The sequence below is a fragment of the Tachypleus tridentatus genome, chromosome 4 (genome assembly GCF_004210375.1).
Source record: "Tachypleus tridentatus isolate NWPU-2018 chromosome 4, ASM421037v1, whole genome shotgun sequence".
Classification (NCBI taxonomy): domain Eukaryota; kingdom Metazoa; phylum Arthropoda; class Merostomata; order Xiphosura; family Limulidae; genus Tachypleus; species Tachypleus tridentatus.
Genome location: NC_134828.1, coordinates 36862991 through 36886960, shown reverse-complemented (window position 1 = coordinate 36886960; position 23970 = coordinate 36862991). Strand labels below are relative to the sequence as shown.

At 35.2% G+C, this 23970-nt stretch overlaps 1 protein-coding gene across 5 annotated transcripts in view; it reads left to right on the top strand.

Moving 5' to 3' along the window:
• LOC143248849 (frequenin-2-like) overlaps positions 1-23970 on the top strand; it is a 125520-nt gene that overhangs the window by 73879 nt on the left and 27671 nt on the right. For all 5 annotated transcript variants that reach the window (XM_076497691.1, XM_076497689.1, XM_076497693.1 and 2 more), the window contains one exon: positions 22932-22956. In XM_076497691.1, the coding sequence (XP_076353806.1) occupies positions 22932-22956 (25 nt within the window). The remainder of the gene's footprint in view (positions 1-22931; positions 22957-23970) is intronic.

Genomic DNA, 23970 nt, shown 5'->3' with positions numbered 1-23970 from the left:
TGAATCCGAAAACCTACCGCTGTGCCATTGGGGGCATGTGATGGTGCTAATTAACACGTTCGATTTCCCTCGGTAGACTCGGAAAACACACACTAATGAACAGTTCTCAGAACCTGGTACAGGCCTAGCAAGCCGCTGGGTGACTTTACACTTGCTTCACAACAACAATGGAGGAAGTAGAGAAAAACGAATTATACCTATATAAGGGTGAGCGCCTGGTTTAGAGCGGTAATACAGCTCACTGAAAATTAATTAAATATTAATATAGCGATCCATAATTTTAACAAACATAATAAAGAGATTTGATTGGTCAAAATCTTGATGAAAGTTATTAACGAGAAGATGTATTTCTTGTATTTAAGAACCTATTTTTTCTATAAATAATTTTCATTTTGTTTTATTTCAAAGGAATTTTTATATTTTAAAACTGTATTATTTTAAGTCAACCAACAAAGATAATTGGTTTAGTTTATTTTGAATATCGCGAAAAGCTACTCGAGGGCTATCTGTGCTACCGTCCCTAATTTAGCAGTGCACGATTAGAGAGAAGGCAGCTAGTCATCACCACCCACCGCCGACTCTTGGGCTACTATTTAATAACAAATAGTGGGATTGACCGTCACATTATAACACTCTCACAGCTGAGAGGGCGAGCATGTTTAGTGTGACGGAGATTCGAACCCGCGACCCTCAGATTATGAGTCGAGTGCCTTAACCGCATGGCCAAGTCAAGCCCAAACATAATTTAAACTACGTCTTAGCTGTACAAATGCTAATCTTAGACTGACTCTAATTGAATGTTTTGTTATTTTATTTAGTGTCAGTGCAACGTGTAATACAATGGGGCAGATTGTGAAAAAAGAACCAACTGAAATCAGGCTGCAGCGTATTATCAAGAAACGTTCACATGAATGGCGTTTCTGTGGATTTTTATTGTTTTTTTATCAATATTAAGGCATTAAACATGTGTGCATCAGAATTACTTATTTTTTGTTTAAAAGTATTTTTAGTTTTTGGTTTGGTTTGTACTTTTCATATATTTTTTATTCACATTTACTTTTGGCATCCAAAACTAGAGGGCTTTAGATCTAAGATGGACAGTCAGGGTATTCTCATCTAGTCCTTCTCCTTTCCTCATACTGCCGATCATATCTATGTTACCAATAACACGTTTAAAATAGTTTATAAACTTTTAAATTTGGATTTGCAGCGCACTTTAGCGGAGATAAGAGTTACGCATGCTTTACTGTTATTTCCCCGTGGGTTAGCGGTAAGCTTGAGGACTTACAACGCTAAAATTCAGGTTTCGATATCCATAACAAATGGTCCAGGACTGCTTTGCGCTATTTATATCATAAATGTGTGTGTGTGTTTTTCTTACAGCAAAGCCACATAGGTCCATCTGCTTAGCCCACCGAGGGGAACCAAACCCCTGATCTTAGCGTTGTAAATCCGTAGACTTATCGCTGTACTAGCGAGGGACATATCATAAATAAAATAAATATAATATAGGCAGTTTTTCGACATAAAGCGTTTTGTCAATTGCAAAGATTCTCTATAAAGTGTTTTTTTTTCTACATTAAGATTAAACTCATGTCAACTCTTCACTTATCTTTCCATTGTGGCACAGTGGCATGTCTGCCGACTTACGAACTAGAAATCTGGTTGCTCCCAGTGGCACAGCGGCGTGTATACAGATTTATACCAGAAGAAACCGAGTTTCAATACTCGTGGTGGACAAATCACAAATACGCCATTGTGTAGCTTTACGCTTAATAACAAACAACAACAAGAAACCACATTTCGATATCCGTGGTGGGCAGAGCATACGAGTAGTTAACCATTATGCAGCTTTGTGCTTAACTATACAAACAAACATTTTACTTAACTAAACATGTACTCTTTATCAGAGGTTCTCAGTATTTTCAATTCTAGGAACCATCTCATTGACTCTCTAAACTGTTGAAGGCCACAAAAACTTCACGATTTACATATGTATATAGTGTTGGAGTTTTGGTTATTTTCTACGAAACCCTCTCAGACCCCAACAGTGTAGTTTAGACGGACCAGTGGCTGAGAAACACTATTCCATATCACTTGAAAACTTATTTTTTTCAAACATAATTGATTTAAAAAAGACAGTTACTGGAAAGCAATAAGTCGATGACGTAGAATTTTTGATGTACTGATTATCTGAAAGAAGACAAAATACAGCCGTCGGGGCCAAAGAAAACTGGTTGAAATTTAGCCAGAATAAGTTTTCATTGGAAAGAAAGGACACACCACCAACGTGAAACAGTATATAACACAGAAGATATATTGTACCAACTTAATTTTGCATCTAACTTGGCAAAAAAATTTTATCAAACACGCAAACGATTATTAGTGTTCGCGTATAGATATAACCTATTTATACATGTTTCAGTATTAGCGAGTAGTCAGGCAAAATCTTACACGCATGAAACTTGTATTTAATTTCCTGTTTTAACAATGATAGTAAATGAATAAATTAAGTTAGTTTCAGACAAACAACCAAAATTTTAGAAGCTACTAAAGTTGTGAAAATAGTGATGGGGAATACGCAATTTATCATAAAATTATATCAGGAAACAGAATAAATGTGAGAGGGTTCGAGTTTCGGTTGCTGTTTGTTTTTACCTTATTCACCATTCACTATTTGTCGCTAGTAGCGGGTATACAGTGAGAATCTTTGACAAACTGTGTTACACCAGATGCACCATGTACAATTTTCAATCATTAAATAATATCTACATCATTCTAGAAGAGACATAAGTTGATATAACATAACTGGACCCCTTACATTTATTGCCCTACGATTCTGGCTGATTGATATAATTAACTTAATTGAAAATTCAAAATTAAACCACATTAAAAATGCCTCTAGTGTTTATTATCGAATACACGCGCTTCAAATTTCGAGCCAGTTACTTTACATATAGGTGTAAACGCAGTTCGTAGTAATTCGCGATGTGGAACTTTAATTATTATAGTTCGACCATGATAGTTTGGACCACTAACTGAGGATGTCAGTTTACTTCCTCTAAATGTTTTTTACTATACCAGAAAAATGCAATCACCTTTTAGTTGAAAAATTAAATTTTATGTCTTCCCCTTTGTTGGCAGTTCTGTCAGACTCTTCGTCACCATATTGTAAGAGTATATTCACGCCACTAGCCGCTAATCTTTCATCGTATTTGAAGGTGACAGTCCATTATTAACCAGTGATATCAATTCCGAAGGTTTTAGGAATCTGTTTAGCACTGTATCTACAAAAGTTTAACTTTTTATAAACAAAAATTAAGTTTTAAATATTTTCACCTATATTTTCAGTATGAAAATCTGCGTATTTTAAGTAACTTAAAGGTATCATAGACTATTGTACTATGTGGAGAAAAACAACAACTCATTTTATAAACGAAATTATCTCCTTTTAAAAATCTACAAAGTTAATTATATTTCATTAAGACCTGTATTAACATGTAGTTAATAGGCTGCATTATTCTCATCAGGGGTAGGATGGTTAATATTTCAACCTTCTACATATATTTGGTGTTTCTGAAAAACGGAACATGTCAGTAATACTGACAGTATTCTAACAAAAGTTAACATATTGGCGATTAGTTTAGTCATCACAGGCTACTTAGTTTTTTAAAAATGACTACACAGTTTTCAAATGCAACAACCAGAAGGCTGTGTAATATATCTCATTGCAACCATCAAAGATGACAGTTTTTAAATGTGGTAATAAAGCACTAAAAACACGCTTTGATAGATTTCAAACGTCAGTTTCTTACAAACTCGATGATAATTTTTCAACGATTTTTTCTGTATTAAGCAAAACATCTCTGTTGCTTTTCATTCAGTTATGAGCTCAAAATCGAAAAAAGCCAAAACATTTCAAGTTTCCACATTTAAGTAACAGAACACCAACTATATTAACAAAATACTACATAGTTTAGGCGTATTCTATTCTATTATATTATTTTATATTTCGTTTGTTCTTCTTGTTCCAACAATATTTTATACTCACGAAAAGAAAGTTAGTTAAGGTAAGTATTAAATAGATCCAGACAAACACAAAGTAGAAAGATAGTTAAGGTAGGTATTGAATAGGTCCAGACAAACACAAAATAGAAAGATAGTTAACGTAGGTATTGAATAGGTCCAGACAAACACAAAGTAGAAAGATAGTTAACGTAGGTATTGAATAGGTCCAGACAAACACAAAGTAGAAAGATAGTTAACGTAGGTATTGAATAAGTCCAGACAAACATAAGGTAGAAAGATAGTTAAGGTAGGTATTGAATAGGTCCAGAAAAACACAAAGTAGAAAGATAGTTAACGTAGGTATTGAATAGATCCAGACAAACACAAAGTAGAAAGATAGTTAACGTAGGTATTGAATAGGTCCAGACAAACACAAAGTAGAAAGCACGATATCACATTATTTGTTTAGAAATCAATTAAATAGCCTTAGGGAGGGGAGGGAAAAAAAAGACAACAGAACTATGTGACATATACACGTAGTATCATTAAAGAAGCATGGTTCTCAAAGGTCTATTGAAACTTAATTTTAAAATTTAATTACTAACCATAACTAGCAAGACTAGTTAAATGTAATTTGATACATCCACTTTGTTTGATTCTAATGGGTTTGAGCCTCACATATGGAAATATAAATTTCTTTTCTCTGTATTTGAAAATCAGTGAAAATAATACCAATTGAATAATAATATATTCAATTACATGAAATGAATTTGTTACTTCTAAATACCACTCGGAGCAATTTATATCGATATTTCAGCATGTAAGTTAATTTTTCTATTGATTTTAAATCGCTTCCACAAAAAAGTATTTAAAAAATAGAAAATGATTATTTTATTAGTTTTGTTGCACTACGATTACATTGTTTAATCAAATTCAATTAAATAAAACTTATTAAATATTGAAAGTGAAAAATAAAACTACGTCGACTCAAGTTAGCATCTTCGACTCATAATGCATTTCACAACACGCCAGCTCTAACGATGTGTAATCTGATCAGTTTATCGTATCTTCAAAGCTGTGTATTCATGATAAAAGGCTGTGCCAAGTACTTTAAGTGATTGAAAAATTTACAATATCTCTTTTTTTTTTTTAGGCTTGAGACCCTGTTTTTGTTTTCATTATGGTGGGACTTGACCTTTTTCGTCAGAGAGTCGTGGATGGGAAGCTGACTATAGTCTTGCAACTTTTTGCATCGTATAAAATTATGAACGAAATTGATTAAACTATTTTTGTACATTTTGTAAATGCTCGTCGATAACCATCTTTGTTCTAATGATGGCGTTTTTGAGTTTTCGCGACCACACGTGCACTGCCAAATTTGTTGCTATGAAACACGTCATCTTACCAAACAAGCTTAACTGAGTAATAAACAACATAACGAAACGATAAAATAAAGAGGACATCAAGTGAACAATGAATTGACGTTTTCTGAAAACAACAGTAGCAAAAGTTTGTGACCACTAAATTCTGGATTTTATACTTTCTTGGTGCATTGGAACGTAAGTAAAATGAACACTATTCGTCATAGAGCGATAATTCTTGACAGATAACCCAATGAGACCATGAGAAACAATAACCTGTCTCGTCAGACATTGTCACCAGATGACGCCACCTACTAAATTTAACTACCATTCTTGTCAAAGATGGCCTTTTTCCTTCTTAGGTAGCAAACGTACCAGGCGGCTGAATGAAGCTGACAACTTGATTATTACCTGTGAGAATATCTAAAACATTGTTGCGCTTAGTAAACTGACGGACATAACGGCATGTAACCATGTTGAGTATTCTTCTTCTTCTTCATGTGTCAAATCTGCGGTAGACATCGACGACCATGGCATACCAGACTTCTCTGTTGTCAATCCTCCTTATCAACTCGATGTTGCTCATTGAGTTCTTGGTGACATAGTTATTGAGACTGTCGATATATTTAGTTCTTTGACACTCTCTGCTTTTCCTCCCTTCTATTTTTCCACATAGCATCTGTTTCTCTATCCCATTCTTCCAACAGATGTGTCCTAGAAATTCCATTTGTCTCTTTCTTATAATTTTCATGAGGGACCTTTTGTATCCTGCCAGTTCCATGACTTCCACATTTGTTTTTCTTTCAGTCCATGATATTTTTAGCATCCTTCTAAGGAACCACACTTCAGCAGCTTCTAATCTCTTCTCTGTATCTTTGTTCAGTATCCAGCTCTCACAGCCATATAAGAGAACAGACCATACATATGATTTCAAGGTGTTAATTTTAGTGACATTTGTTATGTTATGTTGAGTATTATACAGCTTCATTTCGCTGTCCATGATTACCGGTGACGCCGGATTCCTGTTTTTCGTAGTATTACTGGCATGTCCGCCAAGAGTTTTTGCTTTATAACACTTTACAGATGTTCGAACATGCCAGGAAACATGCTGCGCCCTCCCTGAAAGTACCAAAGTTAAGAGAACGTGAAACTATAACAATAGCTATAGAGATAGTATGTGTTATGCATGCGACAAAGTTATCAATGTACAGTTTTGACAAGAAATATATACAAAACATATCCTTTACTTACTTCGATATTGAACAATTTATCCTCAGTTTTCATAGCACAAAATCACACATTGCCTATCAATGTTTCACAGGAGGACTCAAACCAACCAACACCACGCAACAGAAGCAATTAATTTACCCGCTGACAATGTTATCATGTAACAGAAGCAATCCATTAACCCGCTGACAATGTTACCATGTAACAGAAGCAATTCATTACCTTACTAACAATGATACCATTCAACAGTTAACTCATTAACTTACGAATTGTGTTACCATACAATACTGTAACGCCTGTCATTGTCTCTAAATGTTAAGTTCACATTAATGTACACTCATTCTATTGCAAATGCAGGTGTGAGCAAATTACGACATGTTATTCACATATACTTCCTAATATAAACCCGCCTGATGATGCTGTTACCCTTGTATACACAGATCTTATTTATTTCTGTTTTATTTCCTGCTTTGTGAAAAGAAAGTGAGCTTCGTATAAGCAAACTGTTCAATGAAACCAAAACTTTAAGCTTCGCTTCCAGTTGATGTTGAGCTCACACTGCTCTTTCAAACAATAGGCGTGTTGCAAAATTGGCGATCATGTCCAATCACTTGATAAGGGCAGCTCAGTAGCTAGCGGAGGGTGTTAACAAGCTGACTTCCCTCGAGTCTAAGTTCAAATTTTGGAACAACTAATGCAGAGAGCCCTTGTGCAGTTTGAGAAGTTCCAAAACAAAAAAACAATCAGATTCTTCATGATGGGAACATTTTGGTTGTTGTTGAAGGCTTCCAAGTGCAACCGACTCGTTTAAAAATAACACTAACATCAAAACGTGTGCGTTTATGTGTCTTAGAGCAAAGCCGCCCTGGGCCTTCTACTGTGGGATCGAAACCCGAAGTTTAGCATCGTAAGTCCTTAATCTTACCGCTGACCTACAGAGAGATAACTTTAAAGCGTATGTAACTTTAACCTATTTATCTAGTGTCTTCTAGTTTTGGATACTAAAAATAAATGTGAATAAAAATATGTGACAAATACAAACCAAAAACTTAAACACATTTAAACATGAAAATAATAAGAAGTAACTCAGACGCACACATGGTTAATGCCTTAATATTGATCACAACAGAAAAAAATTTTACGACAACGTTTCATGATAATACGCTGCAGAGTGATTATCATGTATTTTCACAGTTGGCCCGGCGATTAAGCCACTCAACTTGTAACCTGAGGGTCGCGGGTTCGAATCCCAGTTACACCAAACATGCTCGCCCTTTCAGCCGTGGGGGCGTTAAAGCGTGACGGTGAATCCCACTAGTCGTTGGTAAAAGAGTAGCCCAAGTGTTGGCGGTGGGTGGTGATGACTAGCTGCCTTCCCTCTAGTCGTGCACTGCTAAATTAGGGACGGTAGCGCAGATAGCCCTCGAGTAGCTTTGCGCGAAATTCAAAATAAACCAAGCCAATTATGTTTGTTGGTTGACTTAATACAGTTTTAAAATATAAAAATTCCTTTGAAATAAAACAAAATGAAAATTATTTATAGAAAAAATAGGTTCTTAAATACAAGAAATACATTTTCTCGTTAATAACTTCCATCAAGATTTTGGCCTATTTTATTATATTTGTTAAAATTATGGATCGCTATATTAATATTTGATTAATTTTCAGTGAGCTGTATTACCATTCAAAACTAGGTGCTCACCCTTATATAGGTATAATTTGTTTTTCTCTACTTCCTCTACTGTTGTTGTGAAACAAATGTAAAGTCACCCAGCTGCTTGCTAGGCCTGTACCGGGTTCTGAGAACTGTTAATTAGTAACACCATAACAAAATATCTCTCGAAAACACATTGACCTACACTGTAAATATACAGGGTGTTCGGGACGTCACTATGCACTTAAATATTTATTAACAAACATGTTTCAATTTAGAATACAGGAGGTAAATATGAATGACAATTATAAACAATGTTGAAAGTGAAACCCCGTTGGCATCAATACAGGCTTGGATCCTTCTTATTTTGTTTCTAAACACCGCTATCAGTTGCTGGCTTGAAATAGACTGAATGAATGCTGTTATCGCTGCTTTCAAAACTGCACAGTGACTTTCCGAACACCCTGTATATTAACAATTTTCTTAAACAAAGAATTTTTAATATAGTACACGTTTACACCGTTTCACGTATTAAGCAAAACCTATGCACTAAGGAAAATCGGTATCACACGATAAAACAAACTCGTACTCGCCGTTTAGGCTTAAGCAGCTAATATTAGAGCGTAAATATTACTCAAACGTTTGTTTATGGTTAAGGACAAAGTTATACAATGTACTATTTGTGCACTTCTTACCGTGAGTATCGGAAAACAGTTTTTTAGCGTTTAAACCATCAAGCTTATTGCTGAACCACCAGGAGGCTTATTCATAGGGAAAGTAATAGAAGGGAAAGTGATAATTTTGATTCAAGGATCTCATGACGAAAGATTACGTTTATTTTAATGTTTTAATTTCTTACTGAGCAGAAGAGAAAATCGATATTTACATTAGTGGTGCACGCGAAAGTCACAAACATTTGCCGTATTCGAAACGCGAGTAAATACGTGATGAAGGATAATATTAACAAACGTTGACATTTCGCAAAATGTGAAAGTTGACTTTTTAATTAAAAATCCACCATAACAGAGCGAAAACCGTTAAAACAAAGTTGAAAAGACTGTTATTGAAAATTATGTTAGTAACTTGTACAACTTATTAACTTAACCAATGCAAAAATGAAATACTGGTAAGTAATGCACTTTTGTGTTTTATTTCCGTCTATTCTTGTGTGTGTGTAACATGTTTTCTCAGGCTGGTTAAAGGTTTAAATCATCTATCCAAAGCACAAGGTATGACAACAAACCAGCATTTGTTTTATTAAACTTTTTTTCGGTAACGATTTGGAATTTTACTGATCCTGACTCTTGTCATAAGGTTTAGAAAATAATACTAAAATAACGAAATAATCTCGTCCTCTGATGCACTTACTGTTAACCGGAAATTTTCAGTTGTACCAACTATTGTGAATTTGAAAATAACCATTTCCACACAAAATAATTCGCTTAAAATTCGCTGTAATCTTTGGAGAAATTAATTTTGAAAAACATAAAACTGAGAAGAATGTTTGGTTTTCATAAATGCGTACAGTTTAAGATATTTACTTTATAATAATTAGCATGTTTTTTATGCGCATAACACATGTGCGTGCTTATTTGCACAATTTGCTCTTTACTTATTTTCCTTTTGTCTTAGAGCAAAATTGTACAATGTGTTACCTGCGCTGAATCTGTTGCGAGAATTGAACCTCAATTTCAAGTGTTTTAGCCCTCAAGTTTATCTCTGAGCCTCCCGGTTTTTAGCTGTGCCACTGTGAGGTACCCGGATTCTAGCATTGTAGGTTTGCAGACATGCTACTGGGGAGGTAGCTAAAGTGACGTCCCCCGTTAATACAGTGGTAAGTCTACGGATTTAAAACGCTAAAATTAGGAGTCCGATTCCCCTCGGTGGGCTCAGCAGATAGCCTGATGTGGCTTTGCTATAAGAAAAACACACACAGCTAAAGTGACATATGAGATTAAAAAACTTTGTACAGATAGTTTGGAATTGATAAAACTCTTAACGTCGGAAAACTGTCTTCATTATTTTTGTTTATTTATGATATAGCTTTATACACTGCTGGTCAAAATCTTAAAGACAATGAACATAAAGAAAAAATATGCTTTTGCGTTGTTAGACTCAACCACTTATTTGAGTAGAGCTTCAAAAGATGAAAACAAGAAAAGAGAAAATAAAAGAAAAAAACTTTTAGCATTTAATAGGGAAAATGTAAACATTATGAAATTAGCCTAATTGTTACCTGGTCGAAAGTTTAAGACCATACTGAAATGAAGCGTTAATTGGTAAACGCGTAACGAAATTTAGTCATTTGTATTCAAGCATTAGCGTTGTCAACATCTCCCACTGACATATCCTGTGTTACACTGGGTAAAAACATGGCAAAGGCTAAAAAGTTGACAGAGTTTGAACGTGGCAGAATTGTCGAGCTGCAAAAGCAAGGTCTCTCTCAACGTACCATCGCTGGTGAGATTGGACGTAGTAAAACTGCTGTTGTAAATGTCTTTAAAGACCCTAAGGGATAAAGAACGAGAATTTCAAGTGGTCGGCCCAAGAAAATTTCACCGGCGTTGATCAGGAGAATTCGACGGGTTGTTCGACAAGACACCAGCCGATCGTCGAACCAGAATAAGGCCCTTACAGACGCAGAATGCAGCTCAAGAACAATGAGACGGCATCTACGAGAGAAATGCTTTAAAAACTGCATACGTCTTCAAAGGTCACGTCTCCTTCCACACCACGAAACAGCTCGGTTAAACTTTACTGAGAAGCACCAAACATGGGACGTTGAAAAGTGGATGAAGGTTTTGTTCTCTGATGAGAAAACATTTAACCTGGATGGTCCAGATGGCTTCCAATGTTACTGGCACGGTAACGATATCCCACCGGAGACATTTTCTACACGACAAAGTGGAGGAGGTTCCATCATGATCTGGAGTGCTTTCTCCTTCCATGGAACAATGGAGCTTCAGGTTATACAGGGGCGTCAAACAGCAGCTGGCTACATTGGGATATTGTTGAGAGCATCCTTATTGACTGAAGGCCCTCGCTTGTATGGAAATGACTGGATGTTTCAGCAGAACAACGCTGTAATCCACAATGCCCGCAAGACAAAGGACTTTTTCATGACGAAAAACGTGATTCTTTTAGACCATCCAGCGTGTTCACCCGAACTGAACCCCATTGAAAATGTTTGGGGGTAGATGGCTAGGGAAGTCTATAGAAATGGACGTCAATTCCAAACAGTTCATGATCTTCGTGAAACCATTTTCACCACTTCGAATAACATTCGAGCCAGCCTTCTGCAAACGCTTATATCGACCATGCCAAAGCGAATGTTTGAAGTTATTCGCAATGACAACCGTGCAACTCACTACTGAGACCTCTTGTTGGGCATTTCCTACACTGTTTAGGACTTCTTTTTGGTATGGTCTTAAACTTTTGACCAGCTAGTATTTAGGCTCATTTCATAGTGTTCACATTTTACCTATTAAATGCAATAAAAGTATTTTATTTTTATTTTTCCTTTTCTTATTTGCATCTTTCGAAGCTCTACTCAAATAAGTGGTTGAGTCTAACAACGCAAAATGCATATTTTTTCTTTATGTTCGTTGGCCTTAAGATTTTGGCCAGTAGTGTATATATATTGAACTATCACAAAGAAGGGCATTTGATCCAAACATTTTTCAAAACATATTCGAGGCGCATGTTTTTTTATTTATACTTTCACGAAAGATATATATATATATATATATTTTTTTTTCCTCTACGGCAAAAGCTTCATATTTACGGGACTTATTAGAATTATTTAAATATACCAGCGATTGATTCTGTTGTCTAGGGAATGTCTCTCCCCGTTTGCAAAACATTAGTTTTTGAACTCGTTCACGTGTGCCTTGCAGTGATCTAATTAAAAGTTGTTTGACAATTTACACCTTACCAGTTCAATGTGAGCCCCCCGCTAGTACAGCGGTATGTCTTTGAATTTACAACGCAAAATCAGCGGTTCGATTCTCCACGGTGGGCTCAGCAGATGGTCCGACGTGGCTTTGCTATAAGAAAACACACACACACACACACACCAGTTCAATGTATTTGAACCTGCTAGTACTGTTTTCAAAAATGTCGTCGAGTTCTTTCAAACGTGACAATGAAGATATCATTAAATAGTATTTGAAATAATCGGAGTGTATCTAAATGGTACGTGATGTACAAATCAACACCAACTTTTTTAAGTTCAGATTTACGTAATATAATCACGTAATATCATGATATTACACTGAAGGTTCTAGAAAGCAAGCAAGGATTGCACTTATCGCTTACAATTACAATTTTCTATATAAACATTGTATAAGTAAAATTAGACTAACAGTAATTTATTTATAATATTATTGAAATGTTTTTATTCATAAATAATCTTTTTTACTCACCCTCAAAGTTTCCTCTTTCCCCTCCCATGTGTAAGTACTTACTGTATTTTAAAGCAAGGTAGAGTTGTATTCAGCATCAGGACCACAGCGGAACCCGTTTACCATGCAAGATAATAAGAGAAAATGCTTTGTACAGAGCACACACTCACATACACAGAAATAAGCCTATTTAAACTAATTTTCTATCGAAGAAACCTCACTGTACGTAGTAACCACTTTTATATCTCGCCTTTTTCAACGCAAAAGAAGCAATAACAAAAAGTTAGTTGAGGCAGCAAAAAGTTTAACACTTTCGGGTAAGTAAGAGCCAAAAAGTAGAAAACTGAAAAATTGTGAAAGACAATCTCAGATTGAGGTGCGTTGATAGCGCCCTCTAACGACAACTGTTCTTCCCCTACCTCCCCGCGCCGCCACAGTGAGCATGAAGATCGGAAGAGTGAACCTAAATTCTTTCATTTGATAAATTCGTCTTCAGATAAATAGAGTAAGCGCCTTTCATTCTTCAATAAATATAAATTTTCGTGTTTTTATCGCGTTATCACAAAGCTGTAAATGTTAACAGCATTCATGCACCGTTTCGTATTTTTAGAACAGAGATTCTCGTAATTGACGTCAAAGAGCTTTTCCCGCAATAATATGGTACGTTAGCAGAAAGAGACAGAGGTGACTGGTATTAGATGTTTTGTCCTATAGAAAATGCGGTTGTGATGAATACATTTCTGTTTATTTAGACTTTGAATCAAGGCTTATGTTTTGACTCAAACGAACATCAAAAATATTTTTTTGTTTTTCTTTTGTATTTCAACTTGTATAACGTGTATGTGGACTTATTTCTCAGTCGGTTTGTCCCTTCTTTCTCATTTCTTCGAGTTTGCTTATAAAACCGTGTTGTGTATGTATCAATAACCGATTAAGCTGTGTAGAAATATTGAGAGTAGTAAATGTTTCTGTGTGAACTCACATTCAAAAGTGATAAAGATAGAAATAGCAAATAAAGTTAATAACATGTAAATAGCTGTTTGAATTTGAAATCAGTAATTTCAACTCATGGTTCATCTTGGATGGTTTATATGTATGTTATGTATATTGTAAACACTATCATGCATATTTATATATATTCTTACATCAACTTTATCTGTTTACATCTTCAAAATACTGAGCTGGTTCATTCTGGATGGATTGTATACGATAAAATCCATGTTACAAAATGTGTTATTATACACATTTACATTCACAGTTTCTGATTTCTCTGATTCAAATCATATTTGTTTCAAAATAAAGAAACATATGTTTATTTCATATCGAAGTAAAAGCCATTCAGTAATATTCAATTTAGCCCCCAAGTGGCTCCGCGGTATGTCTGCAGACTTACAACGCTAAAAACCGGGTTTTGATACCCGTGATGGGCAGAGCACAGATAGCCCATTGTGTAGCTTTGTGCTTAATTCAAAACAACAACAATATTCAATTTAATATTCACGTGAACAGATAAAATGGAAAATGCAAGTAAAGTTTTTCGTTATTATGCAATAATGAATATTGCTAGTCCTTTTATATTACTGTTATTATTAAAAAGGTGAAGAACGAGGCCTTATGATGTGTAAAAACGTGTATGGAACTATTTGATTCTTTGTAGTAATCAAAATTGTGTCTGTAATATTTTTAGCAGGATGTAATAACAACCAGATCATATTGAAACGCCTGATGTTTTGTGAATATGTTTTTCTACGTAATTCTAGGCCATTTAATGAATTGGTATTGTAAAAGTAGGCATAACTCCAAATATAGCTACAATTATCATACAGTTTGAAAGTGGATTAATTTACATGCGTTTTCTTTGGCGCTTGTATTTAAGTTTGTTTTCAAACTCCATTTGTTTGATTTGTTTTGAATTTCGCGCAAAGCTACTAGAGGGCTATCTGCGCTAGCCATCCCTAAATTTAGCAGTGTAAGACCAGAGGGAAGGCAGATGGTCATCACCACTCACCGTCAACTCTTGGGCTACTCTTTTACCAACTACTTGTGGGATTGACGTCACATTATAACGCCCCCATAGCTGAAAGGGCGAACATGTTTGGTGTTTCTTCAAATAAGGTGTAAGTATGCTCATCAGTTTTTATGTCTTCTCAAATGCAGTGAAAGTTTGTTTTTGTTACAAGAAAAGCGGGTTCCGTATTTATACTGCGTGTACGAAATATTTTAAATTCCATATTACCTCAAAAAGGGTCTCAGAAAAAGACCTATTTTTCCATTTTAATTTTGAAATGTAGGCAAATTAAAATCTGTATTGAGCCAACTTATCCCTCAAATGCTAATTTATAGTTAGATATTCTCGGGTTGATAAATTAGTGATATAAATACGGTAGTAAAATACGACTGTTATTGCGAAGGGAAGTAAGATGCCATAGGTAGTTAAAGCTTTTTGTTTATATTTATTGCTTCCGTAGAGGAGTTACGGTCTGAAAAGGAATTAACTTATAGTAGTGTGCAAGAGAACAGAGGGAGTTACTAGCTAGAATAAATTGTTTTTTTTTTTTATTTCGCGCAAAGTTACATGAGGGCTATCTGCGCTAGCCGTCCCTAATTTAGCAATGTAAGACTAGAAGGAAGGCAGCTAGTCATCACCACCCACCGCCAAATCTTGGGCTACTCTTTGACCAACGAATAGTGGGATTGACCATAACATTATAACGCCTTCACGGCTGAAAGGGCGAGCATGTTTGGTGTAACGAAGATTCGAACCCGCTACCCTCAGATTACGAGTCGAACGCCTTAACCCACCTGGCTATGCCGGGCCCAGCTAGAATATGATCCTGATGTGTTATACTAACGTTAAGGCCAAAATATTTTTTCTTTCGCTCAGCCAGTAGTCGAAATATTAATCACCAACACGACAGTTTGTTAAGCAGTTTTCTCTATCTCATTCGCCTTTTTATGACATAAAAGGAAAAGGAATTTTAGGTTAAGAGTAACTCGAAATTGCGCTACATATGTACAGAATTGTATTAGCACGTTGATTTCTATTGTAACAATACGTTTATTTTATGACTAGCATCAGGAAGTTTGGGGACGAATGATTGTACATGTCATTTTTGGTTTTCTTTGTTCAACTTCCTTCGTCATTACTAAAAAAACTTAAAAGACCTAATTGCCAACTTCAGTACTCAATCACGTGATAGGTGTGGGTTTATAATGCTTTTGCAAAGTAATTTTGGAAAACATATATGTTGTTGGTGTAATCCTGACAATAACAAATCAGAGAAAATCAGGAACATGGATAATGAAAGTAATCGACGTCTTGACTCCCTTATACATTACTGTTTCACTTCTGTAAATTTAACGTTGATTTTTTAAAATAGATTTGCACAATGAGCAATCTACAGTTTGTCCATAGCGAGAAATAGAACCCACAATTTTTGTTTACCGCTGACCAATCGAGGAAATATAAATATACAGACCCATGTTTAGGGTTGTTTATAATAGCATTATATTTAAAGGTATTATTTAGATTCTTATAAATTCACTGTCTCGTTTTAACAATGTAATGAAAACTTTTTTACCAGAATCTTTAACATAAAATTAATTGTTGATGACCGATTCTAGTATTCTATTTGATCAACTAAATTTTGCATATTTCCCTTTCAAAAAGAATTGTTTTCAAATACGTGTAAATGTTGGTTAATTAAACCAATTAATATATAAAAAAACTCCTTGAAGGACCGTAAAATGTTTTGAACAATGAGTTTTGTAGTCTTTATCTAACAAGTTCAAACTAACGACAGAATCTCTTATCGAAAAATAATTAAATGTATTATGGCTTTGTATTAATTAGATTAATTTTTGAATTATTACTATAACATACTAGAATTATTTTTGTTTAATGTGTATGATTTATGTATTTCCTAGATAACAGATTATACTTAACGAAATGCTACAATTAATGCCCTATTCATACTATTATAAAATTAACTTTGTAGTCAAATTCATTTAATTTTTTATTGTTTATGTTTGATAATCTAATTATTTAAAATAATAAAACAACAGCAGAAACAACTGAAGACTATTAATACGTTGATGCATTAAAGTACACTTCTAGTCAGGTAGTGTTTAATGAAACCAGTACTGGTGGACAAAAGGTCAAATAGTACTGATTCATAGAAACGATACATTGTCAGGAATGTGGAAAACAGTATCGTCAAGAGATTAGAAATTCAGTAGTGATGTTATTAGAGCCTAATTTCAGTAGGAGGTTAGAAAATTAACTTTACATTTTCACTCGAACATGTAAAAGGCCAATAGTGAGGATTTTGAGAAAAAAATATTCCAGATAAATGTTTAGAATGTCAACTCTGATTGGTTCGAGAAACCATTTTAATCAGAACTACTCTACAATGTTAGCTATAGAAGTTAGATGAAACATATACAGTAAATGAAACGAACGTTAATGATAAGCATTGAATAAAAGGCATGCATTTTTCCGACAGCTTACACAAACCATAAAACACATAGCTGGCAAATTAGACGGCGAAGTCAGTGGTTAAAAAAAAAAAAAAAGGCACAAATACAGTTTTACTGACGTGAAAGAGCCAGAAAGATAGGTTCTGTCAGTTTTTGTTAAATAATTAAAATAATTATTATTTGGAGTCCACAAATTCCTTGTCAACGGATATAGAAACATATAAAAATCTAAACATTCGAAGTCAACTGTCGGGCTTTTCTTACTTTTGTGGTTCAGTAATGAGTTTACAAATTTACAAGTCCAAGATCCTGGGTCTGGGTTCGACTCCCTCTGGTGGACATAGCGCAGATAGAACAAACAAACAGAGACTTCTGTAAACTGAAACCACCAATGAGAAGGATGAACAAAAAGTGTTATTTCATCTTCTTGTATAAGTTTCAGACAATGCGTGTTTTAACTCCTGGGTTTAAGCGTTTTTTTCACACTTCCAGGTGAAAGTGTTCTGTCGAAGAAGTGGAGAATGGTTTGTAAGCTTTTCGTCTATCATGTTTTGAAACACTATTATTTGACACACTTATGGTCTTGATCCATTCATGAATTATTTACTGAAACTCACAAAAGAAGATTTCAGTTTTTAAGAGGGCGGTACCAGGTAAACTGTCAGTAAACATCCAATAAAAATGTATATTGTCATCGTTTTAGAATATATCAAATATTAACGCCTAAAACATGAAAAGATAAATTCTAAACAAATGGAAACAACCGACTGTTAGTGATTTAAAGAGACACTTTCAATTTAATAGTCTTAATTTGTTATGTGTAAAAAAAAAAAAAAAAATCGCCTGATAACGTGCTTTTCGGCAACTTCTTCATTATTTGTGCTTTCAGCCGACACGCTCCTGGTCTAAAGAGCTGTATTTAGAAACGAGTTTCCTTGCTCAGAGATGTGACAGTATTATCTTGTCGAAGAAGCTTTATCGTCGGCGTCACATCAAGAAACTGATTAAATTTGCAAAACTACTGATGTCGTTTTTCTCAGTTTCCTTTAAGGCATCCATAAATTCCGTGATAATCTGATAAACGGAATAATAGACTAATATGTGTATTTCAGGTTTGTCTACAAAATATTACACCTAACCAACACTTTGCAAAGTTTGTTTCGTTTGTGAATTTCGCGCAAAGCTACACGAGGGCTATCTGCGCTAGCCGTCCCAATTTAGCAGTGTAAGACTAGAGGGAAGGCAGCTAATTATCACCACCCACCGCCAACTCTTGGGCTACTCTTTTAGCAACGAATAGTGGGATTGACCGAAACATTATAACACCCCACGGCTGAAAGGGCGAGCATGTTTGGTGCGACGGGGATTCGAACTCGCGACTCTCAGATGACGAGTCGAACGCCTTAGCCCATCTGGCTATGCCGGGCCTTCACTTTGCAAAGAAAATGGGCCGTGCTGATGACATATCTACACATACACACACATCTAGTACAATAGATATTTCACAAATAGAATATCCCCTAAGATAGAGCAAGTTTTTTATGTTGCTATTAAATGCAAGTTAACCTAAGAGGAAATTAACAGTCATTGTGTCTAACGTTTAACACTTAGCTCTTTGGAAAATGTGAATTGTATTTGGCGCCTCATCTCTACCACTTTAATTATAAGTCCATATAATTAAAAGAGCAACGTGTTCTCGTACTAGTAAAGGTTTTTATACTTCATTATAAACTGTGGAAAATATGAAATTAGGCGTAAAGGAAAGGTAGGTGTAGATAGTAATATGCCTTGTTGAGGGAGAAATGTTCGGGAATCTGTCTTATCTCAGAGCACCATCTTAGATATTTATAGATACTTAGAGTATCGATACTCAGCTTGTTGAGTAGGGACCTGAGAGCAATACATAATTTTATCATTTGTCCCTGATATTCAAATTTTGAAAGTGTCGTTATATAACATGTCTCTTATTAGATGTGTCGGCTCAAAGTGTATTTTGTACTAGAGGTGTTTGTTGGGTATCACGTACTCTGAAATAGGTTCAACATCGCAATCATTAAAACGCCCCGCACGGCCATTATATTAGTACCTAGCCTCACACGTGAGTAGTCTAGACAGGTCTCGCAACTGTTTTAATTATTTTAAATACAGAGACTTTACATTTTATAAATCTAGTGCATTCAAATACAAAATGTTACAACGAAAAAAAAAGTTTCATATGCAAATCGCGAGTCCTCCTCCCAAGTTAATATAAAATGGCTCTTTCGTCGTACTACGATTTGACTATATGAACGTGAATGTCAAAAGATGGAGTTTTATCGCTAAATATCGATTAAAAACAAAACAATAATTCCAGGTTAGGGTAAGCTGGCCTGGCATGGTCAGGTGGTTAAGGCACTCGATTTATAATCGTAGGGTCACAGATTTGAATCCTCGTCGCACCAAACATGCTCGCCCTTTCAGCAGTGGCATTATAATGTGACCGTCAGTCCCACTATTCGTTGGTAGAAGAGTAGCCCAAGAGTTGGCGGTGGGTGGCGATGACTAGCTACCTTCTCTCTAATCTTACACTGCTAATTTAGGGACAGCTAACGCAGATAGCTCTCGTGTAGTTTTGCGCGGAATTAAAAAAATAAACAAACTTAGAATAATCTTTATATCAGTATTATTTCTTTTTGGTTGGAACATTACTGTGTTTCTTTCAAAGCGGAGGCCCGGCATGGCCTAGCGCGTAAGGCGTGCGACTCGTAATCCGAGGGTCGCGGGTTAGCGCCTTAAATATCTTTTAAACCCAATTGTCTGTGGGCCAACGTAAGGATTACATTTTATAGATTTGTTATTGTGGCTATACATCCCTCTGTGGGACAGTGGTAAGTCTGCGGATTCACAACGTCGTGTCTTTGCTATAAGAAAACACACACAAATAGGTATAATAAAAGTTAATAGATGTATCGCTAAACATGCTCGCCCTCCCAGTAAAGTGGATGCTTTGGTTGGGTTGGAATTGTGAACCACTTCATTTAGTTATACGGATTACACGACCGAACAGAGTATGGATTGAATATCGTTTTATAATAATTATTGTGTACTTTTTATTGCAGGATTTATTTTGTTTTGATACTTTTACGCTGTTTTGTAAATAACTGATGGGCTGTATAATGTGACGGTCAATCCCACTATTCGTTGGTAAAGAGTAGCCCAAGAGTTGGCGGTGGGTGGTGGTGACCACCCAAATATATACTAAATATATATTTAACTAAAACAAACGTTGATATTAAATTAAAAACAAAATAGTAAATCCGTTACACGATTCAAAATATTTAAAGAAAAGCTGTTGTTTACCTATTTTGACCATTACAAAACTTTACAAAAACAATAGGAGCTATTATTAAAATATGCTTTATAAGAAAAGCAAAAAATCTGTCTACATATCGTGATCACAATGGTGATATAAGAAGAGCAAACATACTAATCTTAAATACGCCCCCAACAATATTTTACTTACACACATAGCTGGTACAGCTGTACTCACAGCAGTATGTCTCAGATTTATAACAGATAGCCCAATGTAGCTTTGCTATAAGAAAACACAAACAAACACTAATCTTGAATCTAATCTGTGTCTTAGAATAATATTTCATTCGAGAAACTCTTTCGGTGGCTCAGCAGTAAGTCTGAAAGCTGATAACACTGAAATTCGGGTTTGGATACCATGGTGGGAAAAGCAGTTAGTCGATCATATAGCTATGTACTTGTTGTTTTGTTTGTTTTTGAATTTTGCACATAGCTTTTCGAGGGCTATCTGTGCTAGCCGTCCCTAATTTAGTAGTGTAAGACTAGAGGGAAGGCAGCTAGTCGTCACCACCCACCGCCAACTCTTGGGCGACTCTTTTACCAACGAATAGTGGGATTGATCGTCACATTATAACGTTCCCACTGCTGTAAGGGCGAGCATGTTTGGCGCGACGGGGCTGCGAACCCGCGCCTCTCAGATTATGAATTGCACGCCTAAACATGCTTGGCCATGCCGGGCCTAACTATGTACTTAATATCAACCACGAACATTTGATAACAGTAATATACACATTGTAAAACTTAGCAATGAGCTCTGATGATGTGAATTTTTTGAATAAGAGAGTCCCAATCCCCATCACACTAAACTTTCACCATGTACAGGTAGCTGGATCGAAACATGCTCGTTTATATATACATATAATGTGACGGTCAGCCCCACAATTTGTTGGTAAAAAGAGTACTTCGAGAGTTGACTACGATTTGTAATGACTTACACCGCTAAATTAGGGATGGTTAGCGTTAGTGTAGTTTTGTGCAAAATTAAAACAAATAAACACTTCAGGAAACATATATTCATAAAGAGCTGTGTGGTAGTAAATTGAATATGGTATCTTCAGAGGATTTATCTCACCGAACACTTCCTTAAAGCTGTCCACGTGAAAATACCGTTTTGATCTACAGTTATTTGAATGAGGATTATGAATGCTAGAACATTTAGATTAATCCTAATATAGATAATATACACTTGTATTTTTACTCGGTATAAAGTAACATGATAAAAGACGATGGTCAGAAAGCTCAACTTTCACCGTATACACTAATTGCTGAATCGAAACATGCTCGTTTTTTAACCTGTCGGAGCGTTATAATTTATGGCCAATTCCAATGTTTGTTAGGAAAAAGTAGCTCAGAAGTTGGCGGTGGGTTCTCTCGGTTGGCTTTTAAGAACTAGGGACAGCAGATTTCCATAAACAAGCAAATTATTTCTTTAGTTTTATAAATATCATAATAACGCAGTTTCTGTTTACAACTAGTGGCAATACAGACCATAATAAAATTTAAAGCTATTGTGTGATTGTACTGAAGTCAACAGATGTTCTCATTTTCTAGTTACTTTAGCAACAGCTTTAACTTATAACATTTTTATGTTACTACTCCACTGATATCTTTTTTTTTTCTTTTTTCTTTGTTTGGATATTTGAACAAAGCTATAATAAGATTTTCTACACTAACTGTCGTCAATTTTGAACTGATATATCAGAGGGAAGGCAGTTAGTCCACAGCCCTCGCTACACGTTATAGAATTATTCTAATTTTATAGTGGTTTAGATTAAATTTCGCGCAAAGCTACACTAGCGTCCCTAATTTAGCAGCGTAAGACTAGAGGGAAGGCAGCTAGTCATTCACCACCCATCGCCAACTCTTGGGCTACTCTTTTACTAACGAATAGTGGGATTGATCGTAACCATTATAACGCCACTGCTGAAAGGGCGAGCATGTGTGGTGTGACTGGGATTCGAACCCGCGACCTTCAGATTACGAGCCAAATGCCTTAACCACCTGGCCATGCCGGACCTTTCCCAACGAATAGTGGAATTGATTGTAATATCGTAACGTCTCTACGGCTGAAAGAGCGAACATTTTCGAGAATGGTTTTCGAACCTGTGACCTGGAGATTGAAAATCGAACGTTTTAACCACCTGGCCATGCCAGGACTTGCAAATAATTCCGTACAAACGTATAATTAGTACTTATAGTGTTTATTTTCCCCAGAGACTTAAGTTTAACTGAGGAAGTATATTATAATAAAAAGATAGTTCAACGGAACACTAAAAATATGTTTTAACTATGTATATGTATAAACATTTGCAATGAAACATTGTAACTTAAGAAGATTTTGTCTTCTACAGCTAAATCATACGTTGTTTAAAATCAAAAGAAAGTTCAAGATCTTTATGTTAGTTCTTGTTATATTTTTAATAACATATTTTTCATTCTTTCCCGCAGTCACGGAAAAAGAAGTACAACAATGGTAAGGTTCATCTTTCTTATAACATTTAAATTACATTTACATAATATTTAATAGTTTGATAGTCTATAAGTAAGGTGATAAATTGTAGGCTTTTAAATCTGGAGAAAAGTAGTACTCTGTTAAAATTTGTGAAGCTATACAATGTCTGTACATATTAATAGTAGATTTTCTCCAATTTTGATTATCGCAATTTTGCTAAATAAATATAAGATTTATTATACATTTTCCATCGATGAAAAGCTAATCTTTTACTTTATAAAATATTCAAAATAAAATATTTCTCAAACTCAGAATTTGGAAAAGATGAACAATCGTTTATATTTGTTTTCAGTGACCACAGGTGGCCTAGACTAAATTTCATAAGACACACACTAGTGTACAGCAATAATAATATAACCTATAAAAAAGTCAGTGCGAGTTATGTCACGTCATGTTTGATTTCACGAAATAAAAGAAGTCATAACAGCCAGGGGTGTAAGAGGACGTGAGGGGAGGGGAGTTGGGAAGTCTTATAAGTATAGTGAGTGATGGTATTATAGGCCTAAAGTAAAGGCGCAGTCTGGGATTACCAAGCTTAGAGCCATGTGCATAACATTTATTATGAAAGTAAAAATATTGGTTCAATATTAAACTTAAGCTGTTTCTGAATTAAGCTGTTATGTAATCAACGTTTTTAATGGAAAAACACTGTTTTGAAATCAAATTATGAAATTAACAAATAGCTTTTCATTTTTGTTGTCTATACGTTTCATTTTATACTTTCAGTACACAGACTAATAACAATATTAGATTACAGGCTGGAGTACCCGCTCCCTGGACGGAGGTTATATAAATTTGTGGTCAATAAAAGGTTATCTTAGGACAGTAAAGTAGCTTCCAAGTGGCACAGAGGTATATCTGCGGACTTACAACGCTAGAAACTGGGTTTCGATACCCGCGGTGCGCAGAGCACAGATAGTAAATTGTATAGCTTTGTGCTTAAAAACAAAGAAACTCTTATATGTAAGTATAAAA